At 40.8% G+C, this 25,508-nt stretch overlaps 1 protein-coding gene across 2 annotated transcripts in view; it reads right to left on the bottom strand.

The window, feature by feature from the left end:
- The window catches only part of REPS2 (RALBP1 associated Eps domain containing 2), a 105,041-nt gene that overhangs the window by 15,588 nt on the left and 63,945 nt on the right, over positions 1 to 25,508 (bottom strand). For both annotated transcript variants that reach the window (XM_082043707.1, XM_082043708.1), the window contains exons 12-14: positions 24,862 to 24,904; positions 22,148 to 22,284; positions 7,911 to 7,975 (exon numbers count right to left, since the gene is read on the bottom strand). In XM_082043707.1, coding sequence (XP_081899833.1) covers positions 7,911 to 7,975; positions 22,148 to 22,284; positions 24,862 to 24,904 — 245 coding nt within the window. The remainder of the gene's footprint in view (positions 1 to 7,910; positions 7,976 to 22,147; positions 22,285 to 24,861; positions 24,905 to 25,508) is intronic.

Raw genomic sequence — 25,508 nt, 5'->3', positions numbered from 1 at the left:
AGCCTGAGAGGCTTGCAGATATGTTTGCAAGTTGATGTCTCCCCACACTCGCCCCACACAGATTTTAAAGGAAAAGTAACTCCTGCTTTTTCTTTTGGCAGTGGGATTCTTCAGAGATATCCTTCACTGAACTGGACATGGGGTGGAAGCCAGTTCCTGCAGCCTTTTGGTCATGAGCAGAGTGAGACTGGCTCCAGGATACTCCCGTCCAAGCTCCAAGTGTAAGGAAAAGGTGATCCACCAGGAACAGCTGAGGAGGCTTCACTTTAGTCCTTCATTGTTTTTTATACCATGCTTATTATATTCCTTGGGCAGCTTATTTCTCATTCAGAAGGATGGCAGTGAACTGCCTGCCTGCATCACAGGAGTATCATAGGAAGCTTCTCACCATTATATTAGGGTTTAAAATTATTCAGTGCTACTTTATAACACTGAGGCTTTATATATAAAGCAATACATCCTTCCAAAGGAAAGTTCAGCTACAGCAGTGTAAAAGTGCGTAACTAGAAGCGCCTCATGCTGGTAGGGCTGGGTCCACATCCAGGGTTGAAGTCCCTGGGCAAAGAAAATCCTACTTTACCAGCAGCACAAAAGAGTTTGCAGACCAGTCCGAGCAAAGGAGGAAGACGAGTAAGTGACCACAGAAAAGAGCAAGTCAGTGTCCTATTTCAAATCTCCTGAAGAGCTTCTCCTTGGAAAGACCAAAGTCCAGGTATTAATAGGTGGTATCTCCTTTTTCCCCAATGCAATCTCATATTTTCTAGGACAAGCTATACCCTCCTTGTTCTTCCAGGCAGAAGACAGAACTGGCTAACAAACTTTTTGTAGAACAGCATTGGCCAGAGACCAGCCTCTGGCCTATGGCCAATATTGAGCATTAGGACAGATAATTCCTCATCATTAAGGAGAGCGTTATGAATCACAAATGCTCATTATTTCATCGCATGATCCTTGACCAGCCATTCATAATCTCCTCGCTGCTCCATGTGATGATACTTAACAGTACCTTTCTAAAAGAATATGTAACGCTCACTTAAGCACTAAGTGCTTCGAAAGCCTCAGATGAAAGATTTTCATAACTGTAAGAGAATGCATTACCTTACAACTGGTTCTTCACTTACATTTCCAGTTCTTTCACTTTGCAATGCTGGATTACATGTAGATTTCACACTCATTTTTCAAGACAATCCATAACTGATCTTCCAGAACAGAAAGTCTATGCAGAGCTTTCACATTTCTGTCACCTAAGAGCCTGTTTGCAAGAGGGGAAGTATATATTCAATCTTTCCTACAATTCAGCCTCACCCACAGTTATGCTCCAGGCTAACTTTACACATAGAAATAGTCCCATTGTAGTCAATGGCACTACTCAAAGAAATGAAATTATCTCTGTGCATTCACAGGAATAGCCCATAATCATTACCTATACAGAGCCACTGCTTAGCTTTGCAAAAAAAGTATTGAGAACAGCTTATCTGTAAGAAATAGTAGGGTACTAAATATGCTTAACGCTCAGTATGTGCCCATTGCAATCTTCTATCATCTCTACATAAGTTCATTTAAAAGGTATTTTGGTCCGTTCTAAACATTCATATTTTTTCACTTAATGCCAATTTCTAAGAAGATGTCTCAATTCCAGTTTCTACAAGTCTTGCGCATCCCACACTGAATCATCAATTCTTTTTATTGCTTGTTGCAGAAACTGAAAATGATAAGACCAAAAAAAAAAACCCCATAGGGATGCAAATGCAACAAGCTGCCAGGGTCTTAGCGTGTTGCCTGCTTTCTCAGCACTGTGCAGCCCTGAAGTTTTGATAAGCTTTTTCTTTCCCCAAGCTATCTGAAGGATAGTGATAAGGTTGAGGAAAAAGGCAGTAAATACAAATAAATTGCTGCAATGTTCAGCCCATTTGCAAGTAAAGAATAGGACCCAGACGGAAGCATTAACAATCTGTTTTAATACCCTACTTCCACAAAACCAGATTAACGTAAGCTAGAAAGGCATATGTGCATTCCACTAGAGATATACGCATTGGATTCTCAGCTTTTTTCGTTGTTGTTTTCACGATCAATGTGAAGCCAAATTCAAAAATTATTATAACACATTTTAATTAAGATACTCATCCTTCTTGCACTCTCACAGAAACCTCTTTAGAAAGGGTTTTATGGCATCCATCAACTACTTCCCAAATTCAATTTTAACTGTGCTACTTTTTGCCACTTCTTAAACCGTAATTTATTTTGTCTGGCCATTTTAGATTTAATATATAATTTTCATGAGAGGAAGATAATCCACTTGTATTATATTAAAGTGGCAGATGGCAAAATCTTTCATGTTATAGAAGATTTTCAGTTTTATTACAGTTACAGACTTCTTCAGTACCTATTGCACTGATTATACAACATACGTTATTCTGCAGCCAAAACAGGAAAGATGATAAAAAAAACCCACCATATACTTGCACAGGGGTTGTAAATGCAAGCTAAGAAAGATATGTCTTTGGTTTAATAAAAAATGGTTGTCTGAGAGAATAACACCGTTTATACAAATAGCATGCTGCCAAAAGTAAAACCTTAGGGTTGGTTTTTTTTTTTATTTCTGTAACAAAAAAGTTCCTCCCCATAAAGCTCCAGTTGTCCCGCCAGCATTCGAAATTCCTCACATAATTTTACAGAGTAAGAAGGTGCCTCAGTTGCCTGACCATTTTCTCCAAGCAACCCCTTAAGGGAGATAAGCAAACCCTACCTCATCCTCCAAGTATCTTGGCTTTACCCAAAGACACTTTGGCGGTGGGGAGGACCCCCCAGACCATCCCCCAGCATGGAATCTGCATGTGGCCCCATTCAGGAGGCCAAGAGGTCTCAGCAGGATGGACAGGAGGCCTTTTCCACCTCTCAGGGCCACAGATCACAGTGGGTGCATGTGTAATGGAGAGTTACAGACCCAGCCTGAGCGGAGCCCTGTGCTCAGGGCTCTCCGTGGATTCAGCAGAAAGAACATGGAGGCACATTAGTTGAGACAACTTCTTGACCTGGGTCCCAGTTTTCACTTGCGACTCTGGATGACGAATGGCCAAAAAGCTTCAAGGAATTATGAAGTATTGAGTAACACTTGGAGAGCGGAACATTCAATGTGTCAAAAAGAATAGTACCTTCGCTTTCCAAAGCCACCAGGTGCCTGTGACTGGGTGGGGTGACCTCACCATCATCCCTCACAGCACTTTGTTTCCACAATTTCACCAAATCTATAACATCTAATGGTAGCAACAGCCACTAAACTGACAGCCTAACTCTGAGCTCATAATACCACACTGAGATTTTAATCTTCAGGGCTGCACTCCACTCAGGATCCTTCAAATTTGTAACACTAAGAGCTGCCTACCTACTCCACCACTTTGCCCTCATCCGTCTTTAGCATTTGTCCAAACGGCCAGCGTGGAACCAGTCGGAAAACCAGGTCTCAAGATCTCCAGAAATAAAATTTCAGCACAAACCAGTATAAATTTACAAAACCAGCAGGCTTAAAATTTAGACTCTGGGAAAGAGACGAGGAACATCATTTTTTTCAGCCAAAATACACAAGGTTTTCTTACAGTCCCACTGTTTTCAAATCCCCTTATATAGCACAGGCAGGACTGAAGATACGCCTTCATTACTGGACAGGAAGGTACCAAAATAGAGTAATTTAAATACAGGAATGTTGATCTAATTGGGCAATGTTGCACACAGTGAGTTGATGTTGGATAAAATCCTAAAGTTATATTTGCTCTTTAGTGTTCATCTGTAATTCCTATTAGCATAAATATGCTACTAAATCTCCCACAGTAAGCAGCTGTGGTAAATGACTTCTGTAGGCTTAAATGCCAACAGTAATAAGGTATTATTTGTTTTTCCATTAAAAAAATAACAACAGACGCTTCTATAAGACGTTCTGGTTTCAGTGAAGTGCTACTTATAAGAACCCAAAGTTATTTCCTATCTGATATCTGTGTCACTGCAAATCAGCAACATAGCTATTGCCTTCCTATCATGATTCTTACTGCCTCCAATTTACACAAATTTTGTATGTACAGTCCTGGGTCCGCACAAAAGTTTTGGGGTCACCTTCATGCCATTTCTCCTTGATGACTGAAGTTTCCTGTTAAGTTAGGAACACAGGATCAGGAAAAATTACCCAAGCCCCTGAATTCAGTCCTCTACAAGCCCAGAAAGAAAAAAAACAAAACAAAAAAACCCACACCAAACCAAACAACAACAACAACAACTACCAAACAAGCCACTGTACTTCAACAAGCTACAGGTTATCTGTTCTATGCACCATCACTTGGGGCGTGGGGATGATGATGGGGATGACACGAAAAACACTAAAAACTTAAAAAAATATATATATTTAAAAGAGTAGAAAAGCCACAACGGCACCAAGTCATTGAAAGTGAGCAAGAGAGATAAGGCACTGCCAGTGTCCTAAGTCTGTAAAATAGCTTGTAGCGTATTAAATATTTGTGGTCTGAAGAAACAGGGAAACCAATATAGATAAAATTATCCTTAAATCCAAGCAGCTACTGCAGACTTGCTATGTGTGAGATGTGCTACTAGGGATTACAGAAAGTGTCAGAAAAGTTACACAGAGTAGTAAAAGGAAAACCCTTTAAAATAATGTATTAACCAAAACAAAACTCTAGTCTTTATATAAGCCTGTTTCTGTACATAATCTTTCCAAGTGCCCTTTACAGAATTTAGGCAAAGCTTGCGTTACTTTATTTTTCTAACAGGAAAGCAACATGAATTGAGGATTCTAATAAAGCATTTCATACTGCATTTCACAACGTTTCACTGGAAACATCAATTCAAAACGGCTTGCAGAGCAGAGAGATATGGGCAGGAATTTGGGTTGAAAGATCGCAAATTGGAGGTAACTATGTATCCACATAATGTTAACTTGCCTTTTGTCCATCTTTATTTATTACATTTATTTAGTCATTGCAGGATCCCAGGACTCGAGCCTCTCACAGTAAACCTGTGCACCCACTGTGCTCTGGAGTCAAGGCCACAGCAGTATGAGAAGTTCTACCTTGTGCTTTGCTCACACCCGATACAATCCTTTTTCCTCCTTATTCAGCTGACTGCACTGTGGAGGCAGAGTTGGACGTGGACATGATTTAATAAGTTTGTGATATGGCTAGAGATGTTTGGCACACTGTGAATAACCAGTGTTTCAGTAACTTATCAAGCTTGATTACCTTGGAGGATCTGACAGGAAAAATAATGTTTTCCTAAAGGTTGAAGCAAATTCTACTAAAAACAACAGCAAGCCAGGACCAAAGTAAAGATGCCATTTCTATATTGCTATTGATTAAGCTCACAAGCGGACTTCTGCTCCAGTGAAATATAATACCAGCCCCTCAGTACGTCTCTTTTACGCACTTTGGCCTTTACATCCCATGAGCCTTTTAATCTCACTCTAAAGAGCCAACTGATTCAGGCTGCTTCTCAGTCATCCATAGAAAACTGCAGTCCTCAGAAGAAATTATTTCCCTCTCCTCCTCCGTCAACTGGTTTCCAAAGCTGAGCCAAAATAATCACACCGTGAGCATACTTATACTGTGCACAGCCACCTGAAATATGTGGGGTTCACTTCATTTCCAAGCTACATTTGTCATTGACACTGCTTAACTGCAAGCATGTAGCAAAATGTTGTGGCAATAAAAAAGGATTTTCAATAACATCGTTGAAAAATACGTTAAAACAGAAATTTAAGAAGAGTATGGTAAATCTTGAAACAGGAAAAAGCTGAATGTGTCATTTCAGCATCACGGCTTTCCTTCAGTTCTTGATCTTGCCTCAGTTTTGAAAGCAGATCCCTCCCTCCAATTTCTTCATGCTCTTTAAATCAAGGGCCCCACTTAACTAATGTAATCCATATGCCTACTATTGCTTACACGCTGTTCAAGAGGGTCAGCTCAGCTGAATTACGACCCCATCACATGTACTTCCCTACCGTCTGTTACCTTTATTACAGAAAGGCATGCTTGGCGATAAAATAAACAAGTGACAAGTGTGAAGTTCATTATGTTTTCAAGAACCAGTTTTATGTACATTTTTGCTAAACATCAGAAAAATAATATTTTGATGATATATTTGATTAAGTACCTTTAAAAATAATCAGAAATAAATTAATTAAATGCAAGTGATGTATGTAAGAAAAGCATCAGCTACATATTCATAACTGAGCAGACACAGAAGCCACTCTTTTCTTTCAGAAAACAGACTTTTGTATTGGAGAGGACTGGATCAACAATTCCACATGAGAATCTCCTTGTGTTTAGTTTTAGAAAAGTCCTATACTCTACATGACCCAGTGGAGGATGAGCAGTTGTCTCAGTATTTGTGATGTGATGAGGAAGCTGCTGGACATGTATAAATAAATAAAAATCTCAACTCACAGCCCTGCTAAGGAAAAACAAATGTGTTATATCATAGGACAAGAAAATTAACCTTGCTTGAAAAAAATATTTTTTTTTTTTTTATCCAAGAACAGGATTTGTACATTTACTGCTTCTCCTGATGGCAGTGAAGGGGCTCGCGCTGCACGGAGCTGGCACAAGCGCAAGAAGCAGCAGGAGGGTGAGGGCTGGGGCGGGCAGCACAAGGCAGGAGCTGCACTGCGAGACGGAGGCAGCCAGCAGGCAACGCTGCTCTCCCAGGAATGTCAGGCAAAGCAGGAAGGTGATGGGTGCGCTGAGGAGCATGTGCCATTAGCGGGACAGCTAATGCCATAGTGACTTGGGGGAAGGATGCAAGTTCGAACCAGAACATCCTACAGTCCTGGAGGTGGAAATAGCTGCACTCAGATGCTCACCTATGCATCTTTTAAACACCTCTGGGGATGGTGACTCCACCACTTCCCTGGGCAGCCTGTTCCAATGCCTGACAACACTTTACATGGAGAATTTTCTTCCTCATATCCAAGCTAAACCTCCCCTGGTGCAACCTGAGGCCATTTCCTCTTGTCCTATCGCTTGTTACCTGGGAGAAGAGACCAACCCCCTCCATGCTACAACCTCCTTTCAGGTAGTTGTAGACAGCGATCAGGTCTCCCCTCAGCCTCCTTTTCTCCAGGCAGAACAGCCCCAGTTCCCTCAGCTGCTCCTCATCAGACTTGTGCTCCAGACCCCTCACCAGCTTCCTCGCTATTTCTGAACTCTCTTTCTTATATACCTCACCTAAAGGAGTTATATATGAACCATACTGCTGCCTAAGACTTAACAGAGTCAACAACATAAAAAGAACAAGATTCTGATCCTCCATAATTTCTTAAAACCTGAAGAAGTATCTGGATGCAGATAGGCACGTTTCAGTTGATTTGCATTGTGCTGTGGCTGTGTGGTGCTCTAAAAACAAACAAAAACCCATCCAGAAAGCAAACCAGAACCACACCACTAATGGTTTGAAATTTAATAACATAACTGACACAGCATTGCTTCCTTTCAGCATTATTTTTCAAACCCCTGGCTCAAATACACTCTTTCATGTTGTGGCTCCCTTAGCAGATGCCCTCTGAGCATTTGAAGCTTGAGAAGCAAATAGCAGGTATCAAGCCCATGCCCTTCAGGCATGAAACTCTTATTAGCAGACTAGCCTTACTAGCCTTTAATTTACAGTTTTGTCTAGTGGATGCATGTCAGCTCCACTACAAAGAGATTTAATTACTCTGTAATTTGACATTGCAACACAATGGCTAGACAGACCAATGAAAAAGGACATGTAGGGAACTGCAGAGCAAACTGCAGATGTGCATTAACTTGGAAGCAAGAACAACTGCCCTGTCCAAGCCAACTGATGCTAACCACTGCAACAGTAACATAAGTAAGTCAATAATACACAGCAAAGTGCCAAACCTTTGTCCATACCTGAGATAAGGAAGGTCGAGGGGGCAGTGCAGGTGGTGGTGGGGGCAGCCAGCCAGACCTCACAGCTGAACAGCAAGAGAAGAAAAAACAAACAAACCGCATTAATTCCAAATAAAACCAGAATTAATTTCCATTATAATTCCTAGTGAAGAGGCAGTATTCAGTATTTTAATAACAGAAACCAAACCTGAACTTTATTGAGCAAAACCCTGTTTGAAATAACTTCGTAAGCAGTGAATGAGTAGTGATTTAATTGCTGTAAGAACCCACAATGTTATGATAAAAAGCAGAGATGGAAGCCAGTCAGCCACAAAAGCTGTATCTAAAGCAATCCAATTCTGGTTAAATAACTCCAGAAACAGGGTCTACTTGTCCTTTGTCATTAACATTATTGCCTTTTTTAAAAGTGATGCTTTAGCATCCAGTGTGGGCATTAGCTTTCACTCCAGATAAAACATGCTATGTGATGGAGTGTAGCCTTAAAAAGAAAACATCTACCACGGAATTAATAGGACAAAAGCCTAAACGAACCAAAAGAAATCCATTTTTTTGGCTATATGTTTGTATTTGCATGTTATTACTCACTGGAGGCATTTCAGAGGGAGGAGGAGAAATAAGGGGAGGAAGACAAACCCTAACAGTCAGCTCAGGCCCGTTGAACGTAACACAACACCAACTTTTAGTGTGAGCCCGCACAAAGGGAGACTAACAATCACATAGTTCCAGCTCCTGTATTTCTCAGTTTCCTTACAATACTGAAAACTCATCATGGGACAAAACTACAGAACAGATGGTGGTTTGCAAAGGCAGCTGTAGAGAGAAGGACTAGGCTGGCACAGGGACACCAGCCAGGACTGGTGGGAGCCCTTAGCTGGTCACCCTCCCCAAGTTCCCATCACATGGAGTGTTTGGCACTTCCACTGGCAAAGGTTCATTTTGCACTGGTGGTTATTTGTGTTGTAAAAAGAAAAAAAGCAATATTAAACTTAGAAATGTATTTTACCACAATAATGCTAAGTGAGCAATTACATTTATACACTTTTTCTTTCCATACATACTTTTAAAAGCCACAAATACCATTATAAGCTTTGTTACAGCTTAGCCATTTACATATTTTATGTGCCAAGTCTAAAAATGTCTACATGGTTAAAAATACAAGACAAAATATATTAACCATTAGGGATAACAGCGAGAATAAAAATGCGTGGGTGAAAATATTGAGAACAGTCATATTGACTATATACAGTTCCAAAGAGGCTTATAATATGCTGATTTTTTTTTTTTTTTTTTTTACATCTTCTGTATCATCTCTTGAATCAAAATTAAACCTAACATCATGGCAGACAGCGCCAAAGAGAGGTAGAACAACTAAAACCCAACTTAGGTTAAGCAAGGGAGCCACTAACACACCTACAAGTGTAAGAGATATGAAAAAAACATAGTCATTAGGATCCCTTCTCATACATTTAATTAGTTCCGTTTATTAGGTCACTGCAATACCAGCACAATGTTGTCCATCGTTTCTGTGCAACTAAGCTTTAGAAAGGAACAGTAGAGCAAGAAACCTTCCTTCCCCTTAGTCTGAACTTCAGATCATTACTTCATTTATCTGAGCACTGGCAGTGGCTTTGGCAATTACAGCTAATAACACTATTTGAAAACCCCATCAAACTCAAACACCAGCACTCTGTTGGTCCATCAGCTGCACATCGCAACAGCCGACAAGTACGTATGCTCAACATGATACATTTATCTTCAGGAAACCTTGTGGGAGCTGTGCTGCGTTGCTGCATGGAAAACAACTGTGGGCACCTTGCTTGCCCACCACCACCGGTGATTATCCCTACAGGGGTATCATAGAATCATTTTGGTTGGAAAAGACACTTAAGATCATAGAGTCCAACCATTAACCTAACATTGTCACTAAACCATGTCCCTAAGAACCTCATCTATGTGTCTTTTAAACACCTTCAGGGATGGCAATTCAGTCACTTCCCTGGGCAGCCTGTTCCAATGCCTGACAACCCTTTACATGAATAAGTTTTTCCTAATATCCAAGCTAAACCTCCCCTAGCGCAACTTGAGGCCATTTCCTCTCATTCTATCGCTTGCTGCTCAGGAGAAGAGACCAACCCCCTCCATGCTACAACCTCCTTTCAGGTAGCTGTAGAGAGCGATCAGGTCTCCCCTCAGCCTCTTTTTCTCCAGGCTGAACAGCCCCAGTTCCCTCAGCTGCTCCTCATCAGACTTGTGCTCCAGACCCCTCACCAGCTTCGTTGCCCTTCTCTGAACTCTCTCCAGCACCTCAATGTCTTTCCTGTAGTGAGAGGCCCAAAACTGAACACAGGATTCAAGGCGCAGCCTCACCAGGGCCGAGTACAGGGGACGATCACTTCCCTAGTGCTGCTGGTCACTCTAGTTCTGACACAAGCCAGGACGCTGTTGGCCTTTTTGGCCACCTGGGCACACTGCTGGCTCATGTTCAGCCACCTGTCAATCAACACCCCCGGGTCCTTTTCCTCCAGGCAGTTTTCCAGCCACTCTTCCCTGAGCCTGTAGCACTGTCTGGGGTTGTTGTGCAGGAACTGGCACTTGGCCTTGTTGAACCTCATACAGTTGGCCTCAGCCCAATGATACAGCTGGTCCAGAACCCTCTGTATGGCCTTCCTACCATCCAGCAGATCAACACTCCTACCCAGCAGTGTCATCTGCAAACTTACTAAGGGTGCACTCAATCCCCTCATCCAGATCACTGATATAGATATTGAACAGAACTGGCCCCAATACTGAGCCCTGCGGCTCTCCAGACAGCTACGAAGTCATGGGGAAGCAGTAATCATGCACACTTTCTCTCAAGTCCCTGGCTGCCCAAACACGAAACTACGGAGCAAACCGCTGCCCTGAGCGTGGTGGTCCCCAGGAAGGGGCGCGTAGAACTGGAGTCAGTGGTGCTGTGAGCAGGCACCAGCCCCAGCAGCTCCCTCGGCTCTTCCAAATGCACATAGCCTCCTCCAGGGTTCAGCATTTTTGTGTGTGCTGCTTTATGCTCCCGCAGGCCCTTCAAAAGCTTTACTGCAAGAGCTGCATCCATTAGGAACTGGCCTCAACTTCAGCCCTAGAAGATACAGCATTTACTGTCCTTGCTCCCTGGTTCTACAATCCCAGTGATATACCCAGGGAAGCAGCAGTGTAGTCTTTGTGCAGAAAGGTGCTGGGCTTGCTGGAAAAGCATCTCCTGAAGCGGCTGCACACACTGTGAAAGCCCACAAGTCTCCTGGGATTTGCCAACAAAATTCCAAAGGGAAATTAATTTTTCTGTAAGATGGTCAAACCCAAAAAAAAAAAAAAGCCACCAACAAAAATCTGCACCCCTAAAACCTGCTGCTTCAGCTTTCAAAATACAACATATATGAATTTAATATTAAAGATGTTAGATGCTTACACCACATGAATTTGACCCAGTTTCCTCTTTTTAATCCTACAAATTTTAACTTAAGCTACTCATGGAATATTCATAAAATTCCTGCTGTTGCAGAGCATCTTCGGCCTGTTGTTAGAAGGAAATCATGCTCGTGTGAGTCCAACTGTTAGAGAGAAGTTAGCTGACTTTTGAAGACTTATAAAAAAGCCCTCACTTTCTTCTCCACAGGGCAATGGCAACATTTTAATGACAGATGCTGCATACTTCAGCCTTCTCTAGCATTACTACCCTAAAAGGGGACGATAGGTTTTTATGTGTATCAGCAGATGACTTGTCATATTAGGCTGTTCCAGAATGCCTGCCCTCCTGGGAGACCGCTCCACACAGACTGGCTCTTGCTATTAGAGACAGTTCACTGCAGTGGCTCTGAAAGCAAACACAAATACAAGGGGAGCTCTGTTTCCAAAATGAAAGTAAGTACCCTGGGATAGAGCAGCAACAAGACAAATGTCATATTTCCACGTGCAGGCCTCAGAGCCTGGATAAGTTGCACACCATTGCTCTCTGAAAACAAGTCTTCACACCCTGCACAAAAGCAGAGGGAGCTGGAGGGAGCGGGATGGGCCTCACAAGGGTTGTCTCATTATTGAGCAGCTTGCTGGCGTTCACACCAGTGTGAGCAAGGTATTATACAGCAAATCTCCAAGACAGGGCTGTGGAAATCCAATACAGGTACCAGTAAAATAGATTTAAGTACATCCAGCATCCATATCACATATATTCCTGTAAATGACAGCATTTTCACGCACTAGTTACTCCCACAAAGATAGTGATAAGGCTTTCAGTTCAAAAATCACAGCTCTTTACTTAGCATGTTTACGCTTTAATGCAGATTATGAGCATGGAAAGCTTCCAGCACCATTTTTCTGCCTTATTTTGCAATCACAAAGGTCTGATAGCACTAACGGGGCACCACGCTAGATAAAAAAACAGGTTTTCCAATCTGAAGCTAGATTAATATTTTAAAACAAACATCAGGCTGCAATGCTACACTCTGAGTACAGGCTATACTATCTTATCTGGCCATGCCACTCTGCCTCCAGCCTCCCAAGCAGACAACACAAACACTCAGCACTTTATTACCCACAGTACTGAAAAATATCAATCACGGTGACCACACAAGTGGCTCCTTTACTTGTCTTATTTGATCTAAGAAGAGGAGACCAAAGAACAACAAAAAGTTATCATAATCCAGTCAAACTTATGGAAAGTGGGTCGTTAGCTCACAAGGCACAGCAGAAACAGAGGATGCCAAAATTAGGGTGGAGTAAGTTTCAGCCCCTGGGATCCTTTAGAACAGCTTGTAAGAGCAACATGCTGCACCCCTCTCACCCGACGACAGTCACTTGTCCTCTTGTTGCTCAGTATTGAAGAAAACTGCCATAATACACTGAGCTGCTGGATGCGTGCTATTTTAAAAAATTAATTAATAATAGAATAGCAGCATATAAAACTACATTTCCTGAACCATTTCCATGTCAAGTACTTAATTTCATTGCTGTTCTTCATAGCTGTCTTCCTTCTTGGTTCTACATGCCTGTCACTTTAGCCTGGGCATCAGACAAGTTAGAGCTGTTGGGTAAAAAAAAATGTACTCCTCATCTGAATTCAACAGATACACAAGCAGTATCCTGAAAGAGGGTGGATTTCCTGGATCAAGGGCTATTTTGTACCTTTCTAGCCAAAGTAAAACCAGATACTGACTACCAAAGGAGGCTGACCTCATCTCACATGAAACCCCTATGCACCTTTCACCCCATGATGCACCCAGAGTTTGGTGGCTCCTCTTATTTCAGTCACCATTCCCGAAGGGAAAAAGAGGCCTGAATTCCTCAGCTCACACAAAGGGTGCAGCCCTAACCAAACCCAGCCTAAATTCAGGCTCACCTGGGTCCAGACAGCTCAAATCCAGGTTCTTGCTTCTGTTCTGCTTCTCCATCACCACCACTACCACCCCTTCTGCGATTGGGTGGGGACCATCCAAGGACTTAAGTTGGGACAAAACTGATAAGGCTCCTCGGCAGAGTCTGGCTGATGGGTTTGGTATTTTTCAAGTGGAAGCTACAGCACTGCTGGATCAAGGGACAGTCTGGTTGTGTGGCAGATTGACACTGCTGCACACTGCTTCAGAGGGTTTAGCTCCCAGATCAGGTTTAACACAAGACAAACCAATTAATTTTATCAGGAAGCCAAGGATCTGCAATATTGAAACCAGTTCAAATAAGATAAGCCAAGAGAATGTATCATTCTTCGGTTCCCCAAACTACCTAAGGTTTCAGTTCCTTAGGAAGTTTGGGAAGCTGGCATTTTCACCCCTGCACTCTGAGGCTATTTTGGAGAGTTTTTCTGAGATACTTATCCTGCTTCTGTTGCCAAAGGCAGACTGCAGAAAAGTTCTGTCTTTAAGCTGGTTTCTGTTTACCTTCATCTTACAAAACTTCCCTTCTTGTTCACTGAAACTGGTACTTGGCTATCACATAATGCTGATATTGTTCTCTAAACTCCTTCATTTATTTACATTCCCGATAACAGCATTAATAAGGTGGATTGCGAAATTACTGTTTTTCAAGCAATCTGATTTTTTAACTCTCAATAATATGTCTGTAGAAAGTGGCAACAAGAGAAAGAATTTAAAACCCTAGCCAGGGGCTTAAATTTAACGAAGGATTCTAGTAGGGTCATCGGGAAATATCTTTTCATCCAGGGATCTGTTTCAATAATTCTTATTAATATCTCTTCAGCAGGTAACAGCAACATGAAAGAAATATTTTAGACTCTTGATATTAATTTTGCGACCAGGTTTGCAGAAAGACTTTAAAAAGTGTTGTCAATGCCAAAAACTGGAGAAGGGGTATGCAGGTTGAGTAATAAATCCTGTCAGTTAATTCTGAGAACCTGCTCAGCAGCAAAGCTTCACACGTCACAGTTACAGGTTATGTTTCATGTGCTAATCATACAGAACATAATTTGTACCTCAATTGCATGGAAAGCACTTGCCAAACGATCAGGAAGACACAGAGTCAGTCAGGACAATAAATCCTTCTGCACTAAGAGCTTGCACATGTGTGACTTCATTTAGGACACCAGTGTGCTTACACATTCAATCGGTCACTTTTAAATCAAACAAGCAAGACACTAAGAAAGGTGTTTCTTTATGATGTCATTTTTAATGCTCTATATATGCAATCTAGCATGTTTTCACTGTGAAACAGATTATTTTTTTTAAAAGCACTTATTTCCTGTATTGTGTCACATGTCCACAGCATCTGTATTTAATTTTCCATCCCTCATTTTCCCTAAATTATTTCATTTTCTTGTTACTGCTTTCTCTGTCCCTTCCTATTCTGTTTGGGGACTGTTTCTCCCTCCTTCCTCCAAATGATTTTGTTCCCTCTCACTTCATGTTTAGCTTCATCCTCCACCCACAGGGAGGCACAGTCCCTCCATCTACCTCCCTCAGATCCATCTTGACAGAGCTTCTCACCTCGGGAATTCCTCTGAGGCTGATGTAGGCTCCGGCACTTGCCTCCTGTGGCCATTTTCAACCCAGACCAGGGACACAGGAGCTGGGAAGAGCAATGGGCCACCACCCACCACCCTTCCAATCCCCACCTGTGGCTCAGATTTTTTCTTCTTGAGGACATCTGCATCTCCAGGGTCTCCCCCCACCAAGGGAGGCAACTTGCCTGCCCTTTTCCACGTGAGAAGTAGAAGATCATCTCTTGTTTAACCCATAAAATTGTTCTACAATGTACCAACATTTTTTTCATGGAACAGAGTAACCCATCTGGGATCACGAAAACAGGTCAGTGGGGCCGGTAGGGCCAATCGAGAACTTTTCAACTTCAACAATTTTCAGTAGATAAGAGCTTTTGGATTAAAATTTCATTTTTAACAACCTGCAACAGAATGAAAACAGACTATAAGTCGTTCCTCAATCCCAGAAAGGTAAGAGCTAAGATCAGAAAAATGGAAAAAAAAAAAAAGTTCTATTTACACAAATCATAAAGAAATAGTTACACTTGAAAGTCTGGTAAAATCTACTCTGGTTTCCACACAAGTACTTTCTGGACTCGGTCCTTAGAGACAGACATAAAAATTTTAAAATCTAAAGATGCAAAATTAAGTTATGTGATCAGATTCCTATCATGTAGTAACCATTCATCCATTTATGTCCTCGCTATTTTCTCCAGCCTATTCAACCTTCATTATGTCCCTGTCCAAGTGGGCAAGGAAATAAATTACGTAGTTGTAAACACATAAATCCTTCATTAAAAAAATCTAAACGGCTAAGAGGCATAAAACTCTTCCATTCAAATCAGAGGGAAGAAATTCATATTTTATTCAGAATCAGCTCAGTTCAGTAATCACATATATTCTGAAGGGGAAGAGGATGGAGAAAACAGCAGCTCCAGTAACAGATCAGGAGCTGAGTCCCTCCCCCCACCCCACAAAATAAAAAAAAAAGGTTTTTGCAACATTTCTGTTAAGAAAGCATTGCACAGTATTTTCATTGCAGTGATACAGTGCTGGAGAAGAATACAAACAGCAGCTCAATTGGGTGTTCTCTATGGCTTATACATAAAAGACATTTTTAATTTAAATTGCAATTGTTGTTACAACCAAAGATATGAACTTGACTCAGCACTCTTAACTCGATGAAACCAGCAATATTAGAGCTCTTGTATAATGTGCAATCGCTATTCAGCAAAATTGCATATTTTGCTGATGGCATTTGGCATTATCACTATTCTAAAATAAAGGTCCTTCAGAACTGTCATATTCCTAAGTTAATGTTTTGGTCTGATTAATAACACAGTAACATGCAAGACAGCATGGTGCTACAGCATAAGTAAAATCTGGCCCTATCACCCAAGAAAGTAGCTGGACTTCACTAAATCAAAACCAAGAGCAATCAAAGGAAGGGGTCCTGAAAATTAATTACTTCATTAAATTCCCTGTGATCTAAACTCAGCATAAAAAAGGACATTACTGTTCTACGTTCACCTCCTCACTTCAGCTTTGAATCAAAAAGTTAGTTGAGAAATATATATTTCTGGTAACACAAACAACAAAATCCCTGCTTAAAAGTTTGCCCTTAGTAACTAAGACTTGCAGACAGCTGACCTCAATAAATACAGATATTTCCTAACAAATAGAATTCATTATAAAAGAATACAGAAGATCATGCCGTAATTATATTATACTTACGTAGGTTATGTTTGGCAGGTTTTTAGTACCTACCCTGTTTCCCCGAAAATAAGACAGGGTCTTATATTAATTTTTGCTCCAAAAGATGCTTATTTTTTTACATGCATAGCTGCCTGGATGCTATTTAAATTTACTTTTTTTATGATCTGTAACTAGGGCTTCTTTTTGGAGTAGGGCTTATATTTTGAGCATCCTCAAAAATCCTGAAAAATCATGCTAGGGCTTATTTTTGAGGTAAGTCTTATTTTCGGGGAAACAGGGTGGTTCCATGTGACCAAAAGGGAAAGCCACCTGCATTTGGCTCACTAAGCTAAAAATAATATCACTGCTGAAAACAGCTGAAAATAGCTGGGTACCTATTTGGACCTGTTTGTATCACGATGCGTACAACGATGAGCAGCAATAATTCTCCAAATCCTCTTTGCTATATAATTACAGAATTGTTTTAATTGATATGTGGACTGAAAACATTCAGAAATACATACAATTTGGCTGTGGTTGGGCAAATATGAAAAACCAAAGACATCTCAACACACACTTCCTATTCAGAAATCTCCACACTCAGCAAATAAAACCCACCAGGTCCGTACATTCAAGCAAAGGTTGTGCTAACTGAATTAACTAATGAAGGTTTGATGAAGTAAAGGAAGTAACGAAGAGCCTTCCTCTCCAAAGGTATGAAAAAGAGGATAAAATGTGACGCTGAACACCAGTCTTCCTTTAACACTAACAAAAATGAAAAGGTGCGAAAAGAAGTTTGTGCTGACTGAGCCTTATGACAGAAGTACCACTTTAAACAGTGTATATGAAGGAATACGGGAGTGATGTAGGGACACATATCACTTACAGGAACGTTCATGCACACCGATAAACCTAGGAACACTACACTGAGAGCAGAGGGGACATTTTCTTGTTTGGCAGCGATCACTAGCCCAGCAGAGATAAGTAGAGGTTACAGATCTGATTGTAGTTAGGAAAACATCACCCATAAGAGAAAACACTGCATTTAAAACAAAATACTAGTGTGGTTCCCCCTTTCCAAGTGTGGTACTTAACACCTCACATTGTAAAAGGGTGAAAAAACTAGAAATACTAGCCCCACGTTGCTGGTTGAAAACAGCACCCCCAGAAGAGGGAATGCAGGTTACAGTAAGTATTTGCTCACAAGCCCGTGTAAGAAGCGGCGCCTGCATTCCACACGTTCTTCACTGCAGGGACAGTCGCAGCAGGGGGCAAGTTTCAAAAGCAAATGAGCGCTGAAAACCTTCAGTCAAAAATTCATTTGTAAATAGTTATATGGCTGTTTTGATGAATTACAGGGAGATATTCAATCTTCCTTCCATATCAACATGAAACTACACTGTTTACGACAATTATCTTGTTTCATCAAAGCAAATTCTCTTTTCCAAACAAGTATCCTTTGTTCTACAGAAATGTTAATTAAAAGAAGTTATGCAATTCAGAAATGAAACTAAATGAGAAATAAAATGTATTTCCGAGGCATCTGCATCAATCTAACAAGACCCAGACTGTTGTCACTGTCTATAATTGCCCAGAAGTAAATTCTTTAGTAGTTGTCATGGGCAGAAAATGCAACCGAAGGCCAGAAAACAATGGATGCACTTTTGGGTTTCAATACTCAAGCTGAGACTTCCCTCAGTCCAAGAGCTACCCCAAGGCAGACTCTAACTTACTGCCACCTTTGAGGGTCCGAGGTGGTTGGGGACATTGCTGCAGCACCCCAGCCAGCCAGCAGACCACAGGGGCACGCTGCACCAGGCTCCCAGCTGCGGCAATTTTGGGCCCCTCAGTATCTGCTCCCTTGCCTTACTCTGGGAGGTCTTGGTTTGTATCTGACTAGACAGAGGGCTAGAGAAGAAATGAAAATGTAGACCAGGTCACGTATGTATTTTGTTTCTACTTAAAACCTGCTGTTGTCTTTCCAGGAATGCAAAAAAAACCAGCCAAGTATTTTTTTAATATGTACACAGGCCAAATGCCAGAGATTATATATTCAACAAAAAGAAATACACTGAGAATCTAGCAGCACTGAATTTTTCTCAGATGCTAACACAAAGACTACATGATTAGAAGGAGACAGAAGATATTTCTGTCTCCTAACATCTTGTAACAGAAATTCACATAAGGACATTTCTGAAGGTGGGGGCTTTCGATAAATTTTCTGGGTTTATGTTTTCCTTGCATAACGCTAGTTATAGCATCCCAGAAGAGTACAGCTACGGAGTATGAAATGAAGGCTACTCCTTCAAGTGCAGTAACGTCCCAATTCAACACTTCTAGAGCATAGTTTCTGTGGGTAGTACATTGCTGCACATCCCAGCCATCACAGACAACAATCTCTTTGCGTATTTGCCAGGAGAGGAGCATCATAAGATGGCATCAAAGAAGACAGAGCAGCAGTAAATGAAAAACAAACAAAAACACGGCCCAGAAAATCAGTGGCCACAACAAGGATCTGCCACAGTCTTCAGCTGAACTCACCTGAAGAAAAAAATATTTTTCTTTTTCTGTCCTTTAAAAGTGAAATAAACAAAAAAATGTTCCAAAACACTGGTGGCTTTACAATTAAACAAGTGATACCTATAGATCAACGTGACCAACAAGGAACTGAAAATAAAACTCAATATTAGTGGGAACTCCTTTGCAGGTGTGGAAACAGGCTATCTACCAAACTCACAAAATCAGGACTATTTCTGTAAAAGAATTAAGACAAAAACCAATGTACCAAAATGGGATTATTCTAATAACATCGGATATACCCTGAAAGCTACTAAAATAGTCAATTCTACAGTCTGTTTTTTCTGTACTGACACTAGGCAATATGGTGGTGCTAGATGGGATTGTTGTTCCAGTTAATTTTTGTGGTTCAACTGTGACAATGAGACTATTTTTGTAAACCTAGGAAGGAAGGCAGGGAGAAAACATAAAGCAAAAATTCAGTGGAGAGTACATTAGGACAGAAAGTAATCAACTGACCTGTGGATAGAAACACATCAGGTTTGATATTTATGCCAGACCATATTATTTCAATAGCCAAGAAACCCATTAATAAATAATACATTGCCACCACATCATCTGTATTGTAAATCTGTAACCGTATCATTTGATGGCAGATGGAAACCATTTGAACTTCATTTTTCATACTGTCAGCAGAAGTAAGAATACAGCTTGTTATTACACAAGTGTGCGCAATTTATTTCACATGAACAGGCACACACAATTTCTTTTCAACGAGGCTCTTTGGCTTAAGGTGAAGATCAATCCCCTTTGTCTTCCTACAAGCTGTCTTTTGAGAAAGTGCAAAGTGCACCTCAGCAAAGAGTTTGGCTCTATAACAATGACCACTCCCTGAGGAAGAGCTGCCTCTAGATGAAAAAGCTTTCAAAAAATGATGACACTGGGATTTCTACTGAGAAGCAAGATCCACAGGGACAAGGATGGAAAAAAAAAAAAAGAAAGGATGAAAAAGGTGAGGTGATCAAAACAAGAGAAGTGGAAGAAAAGAGAGCAGCAGTATAAAATCACATCATCAGTACAATGTTGCAGAACAACAGCCACTCGAGGCTTAATGACAGGGAAGAGTGTGCACATTTCTTCGTGGAACGAAGAACTGAAAATGTAACTGTGAATGCAGACAGTTTACTTCAAAGCAGAGCCAAAGTAAATGCACCACCGTACTTTGGCACGCTGGGACAGACTGATTTAATCCCCTTGTACTGATTTAGATTTATTGGAAATGTAACCGTTCTTCAGGGTGGGCTACAAATTGTTCAATGTTCTTCAAGGCTACAAATTCCTCCTTATTCTTTTGCCATGAGTATTTACATTTTTGGCACAAAATAGAATGGCTCCATTAGAGGAATATCACCAGCACAAATATTTAGCATTGCCATCAGGGGACACTTAAGACAATAAAAAAATGATAGGCCAACACTCTGCAGGTACAGGAAGAAGCTGAACTTCTGCGAGACCTTCCACATTTCTGCAATTTGGTAGCACACCATCCTTCAGGTTTTGTCAACCTAGAGCAAATTTTTCTTCCAGTTACAAATGGCTGTAAATTTGAACCAAATATGAGAAATAGTTTTAGGGTGACCAAAGCACTTACTTGCTTTGCAAGCAATCAACTGCCACAGTCTTACTTAATTGACCCATTTATAGTGAGGAAACCCTCCAAAAAGTATTGATAGGATGAGTTATCCTTTCCTGCACTGATTATAAAACTGTCAGTTTGTTAAGTTGCCCAGAAGAAATCGTTATGCTACTTCAAACGTAACGGTGACTTTCAAAAGGATCCATTTCAAAAGCAAGATGTTACTTTTCATTCACAGAATGACTTCTTTGAAAATTTACATTCTCCTTTCATTTGTGTTCCGAGAGAAATTTAAATCCAAGTTTATTTCCTTCTTTTTTACCTGGATTCTGAGAGGATTTGCTGCCTTAGAAAATGTGTACTTGGCTGTGTTTGGGGTTTTATTTTGATGTATAACGAAATCAAAATTGGAGGCAACAGAGCCCCGAATAGGAACCACAGTCAAAGATCAGGAATTGTTCCTCTGTGGAAAGCAACAGAAAAAAAAATCCTACGGAGTTTCAGGGTTCAGCACACATAGTAGGACTCTGGTATTCTCTCTGGTGTTTGTACAGAAAAAAAAGTGCCATATAGCAAGAGGTGAAACACTTTGTTTTCTACTCCAACAACCACATTAACTGAGCCCAGATAAAACATTCCTTGACACTGCCAGACCTTGGCTTTCTTCTGAAGCACAAACATGACCACGTTTAACCCAGTCCTTGAATCAAGTGATTGCTGTGCACTGTGTAAAGCTCTGGTCTGGTTCAAGGGTGCTGCTGAAGCCCAGCGCTGCTGGGTGATGGCTGCCCTGAGCAAACAGCTCCTCTTTCCACCACCTGCTGTGCCAGGCAAAAGGACCACTCAAACACAAACCCGCTGGAGAGAGGTTTTCTTTCAGTTCACTCCAGCTACTGTTCTACATTTTCCTTCTCTCCCCTCAACACGCTCCTATGTCTAAAGAAATTACCTTTTCTTTTTACCCAAAGAATGGTTTCTCATTGCCCCCACACACGGAAGACTTCAACATCAAAAATGTTTGCGCACGAGAACTTTCATTTTCTCCCAGTTTAAACATTAAGGGTTTTCTTCCTGCTTCTGAACTACAAAAAAATAGTAATAAAAATCAAATATGTTGTAGTTACTGACGAGAATCATCTAAACAGCCAGGCTAGTTATAAACAGTCAGTGATGACAGACCACCATATGTTAAGCTTCCCATCATTGTGCCAGAAAACTTCATAATCACCTTAATTATAGTAACAGCAATTTTTCCCCTCAGTGGAGATGTAATGCAAGGAAGTCCAAGTTCTTCTGTTCTGTAGTGTATTACTGTCTATAACAAAGGCAAGCATATGTGCATATTGTCAACCATTTCTGCAAACAGTTCAAGTTGCCAAGTATGTAGCTAATCTAAATGGCCTCAAAAGAAGGAAAGAAAGCAAACTTTACCTTGTGCATTTTGTTGAAATATTTTGTTCAGATCCAAAGAGGAAGCTCTGGAATGTGATTTCTGTGGCCTTGGAGGTGGAGTAGGGGGCTCTTCTCCCTTTTTCATGGCATCTTCTATTGATGTGCTAGAATAAGACCTAAGGAAGGAGGGGGAAGAGCAGAAAATATTTTACTTCACAAATTCCTTTTAAACAACTACAGTGAAGCGTATCTAAAAATACAATGACATTCCTTGCCCTACTGATTAAAAGTTCCGCCTTTTTACAAGACAGATTTATTTGCCAACAGAGGGACCTACGTGTCCGGGGAAAGGAACAAGTCACACTTCTAGAGCTAATATTTTTTAAGGCCTTTTCTATTACAGCTTCAGGCTCTTCTCATGTAACTTTAACTGCCAACAGCATAATTGCAGCAAATATTATGAATAAATCTGAGTAAAATTTCCTCCCCTTACAGTTCCTGTTGCCTTTCCCAGATGTGAGGGTAGTGTTTATACAGGTATAGCTTCAGCCTACTGCTTGCAAGTACACATTTTCTATATATATTCTATATATTCTATATAGAATATTCTATCTTCTATAATATTCTAACTATCAGAATACATTTTTCATACTGAACAGTCACCTAATTCCACAAAATCCAGAAAAAAAAAATGGCTCTAAAGTCACCAAAACTGGTCAAATACATGTTTCAGTACATCATTCTGTGCCGTTCCACATCCCATTAACCCCAGTGTGGTGCCTTTGCTAAGAATTTTGATTTTGCTGAATTGTGTCCAATATTTTTTTTCAGCTGTTGTAGTTACCAGTTCTTCTGCAAGACTGAGAGCTTTGTTCAAAATGAGCATTGACAATGTGAGATGTTACACTTAGTATAACACATTATGCACGACAGGCAAGACCAAAAACACATTTGAGTAGAACAAAAATAACTCCCACTAATGGGAAACAGGTCATTTTTTTTTTGCCAAACAAGCTGTTGCTAGAAAACAGCACTTCAGCAGGACAGACATTTGGCAATGCTGATCCTATGTTTCTGATGTATATTTTAATAAATACAGGAGTGAAAGCTGTAATTGTTTTAAAATTTACATGTGAGAAAAAAAAAAACCAACCTTCTGCTGATGCTGAATTTTTTATCTTGGCAGGATTTTGAATTCCATAGCCCTACCATATACAACCCAACCCCCCTGAGATAAATGGGAAAGCTTTTAATCAGGATCTTAAGGTTTATACTTTTACTTTCCATATTATGCAGGGTATATTTTATTTGCATTAAAATTGTATCACCTAACAGTTTGCAATTTTTACATTTTTGTAAAGATCAAGTAAGATAGCAGCTACCAGGCAAAAACATGCCAGCTCCAGCAGTGACACTGCAGAGCCCTCTGACAATGAAGCGATGCTTGCAGCAGGTGGACTTGGCACCTAAAAGCCAGTTAAGAGTCAGCAGCTAAGATTCTGCACAGCTTAGGCTAAGGAAGATGGGCTGCAGTGCTGAGAGCCGTAACAGACTCAAATCGTAGCCTCTGGTGGTCAGGCACACCTGAAGACACAGACCCTCCAGGTTACATAGAGCCCTCCAGGCCAGGCAGGACAAGCGCAGCAGGAAGTCCGAGCTCAAGGATGTACTCAGGAATCTTTAGTCTCAACCTCTGCATTGAAGTAGTGACATATAGTCACACATGAGACAGTCATATGTGACGGTAACGTACAAGTGACTTTTTTCAATCTTGTTTAAGCAATTTCTATTTTATGCATTTTTGCATAAAGTACTTTTTTAAACACATTTTTCGCACATTTGCAATTTATGATTCAGTAACACAGCAAGGAAATTTAATACAGTATGAAAACTAAAAAGCTTTGTCTACGAGCAGAAAAACGGCACACAAGGCAGTTCAGCCTTTCTAGGTATAGGTCCCAAGAATGGAGGATTTCAATCTTCATTCATCATGCTCGTAACTGATCCTCTCTTATTAGCAGGCTTTGACAAGCTTGTAAAGAGAGAGTTACTGATTATACACTCATTACCTAAGAAAAAGAAATGAAGCCCTCTAACTAGCACAAAAAAAAAAAAAGTTAGAAGGTGAATGCACGATATGGCTATACACCAGAATGGTGAACAGCCAAATCCAACACGTAATCCATTTATACACAACATATTCTGGCGCAGGTTTCCCTTTTCTTTCAGACACCCCAATTCAGCAGATGTTGTTTCTCGCGCACAGCAGCGTAAGTTCCTAAGTCCTTCCATCAGACGCCAAGCAGCCACAGTCAAGTACACGCAAGCCAATGAAAGGATTCACCCACACCCAAGAGCGGGGCTACTACTGCTGTTTCTGTGGAGGCACGCAGTGTCTCCCTCCGTATGCAACCACCGAGCAGGTTTCCACAACACAAAGTTGCTGAGAGCGTTCCCCATGATGGGGTGGTCCCTGCTGTCCCACCTGGGGCAGGGCTGGAGGCCGTCACCGACCCGAGGAGGCCGCAAGGCTGGGTACACAGGCCAAAGTCCCAGTGCTTTATGACTAGAGGTCTAAGGCAGTACTTCTGTAGGGCCTACAGCTAACAGATCTCTCTTGGTAAATCTGTCTTTCATCAGTACACCACCAATTAAAAAAAAATTAAAATTAAAATGCAACGCCAGTTCTTACACCTTGTGGCTAACACTAGAGGAACGTATGTCTTCTCCTGAAACAGAAATGAAAGCAGTACCTGGATCGTGGTCTGGCTTTAAGTGTATTAGATTCCTGAGCAGCTGAAACAGAAAAGAAGAAAGAATCACTAAAACATCCCATTTTAAAGAAAAGCTTTTAGCTGGAGGATCAGCGTTCATTAAAAATGAGAGTATTACAAATGTGGATGTGGGAGTGTGTTTATCTCACGTGAGTAATGGGGAGTTATTTTCGCTTCTTCCCCTTTGTTTCTGTAGTGTGTAAATGTCCCAAGAATTCAAAAGCCCACATGTAGTCAAACTTCACCTTTTAATTTGGTTACCAGAACACAGGAAAAGCATTAGGTCTGATAGCTCTGATCTGTACTCCTGGATGTAGTTGTGATGAATCAACATAACGAATAGCATAAACGTTCCACAGAAAACATCTTATTCCTAGCCTCCTTCCGAAAGTGCAAAGGTTTATGTCCTTCCCAAATACTTTAACTCATGAATATAAATGTACACCTTCTTACCACCCATAAAAAAAAAAAATAACACATCAGGTTGAGACTGCTTTGATGTTGGGAGGGAAAGACATTTGAAGGTAGAAAGCTTTACAGGCTAGGCACTGATTAAACATATAATATTTCTATCAATGTAAAAATCTGTTTATTTTATTTGGATGAATTCCAAATACCCTGCCACA

This window comes from Streptopelia decaocto (assembly GCF_964273445.1).
Source record: "Streptopelia decaocto genome assembly, chromosome: 1".
In the NCBI taxonomy this organism is placed as follows: Eukaryota; Metazoa; Chordata; class Aves; order Columbiformes; family Columbidae; genus Streptopelia; species Streptopelia decaocto.
The sequence above is the reverse complement of the archived record's forward strand: the minus strand, read 5'-3'. Positions and strand labels throughout refer to the sequence as shown.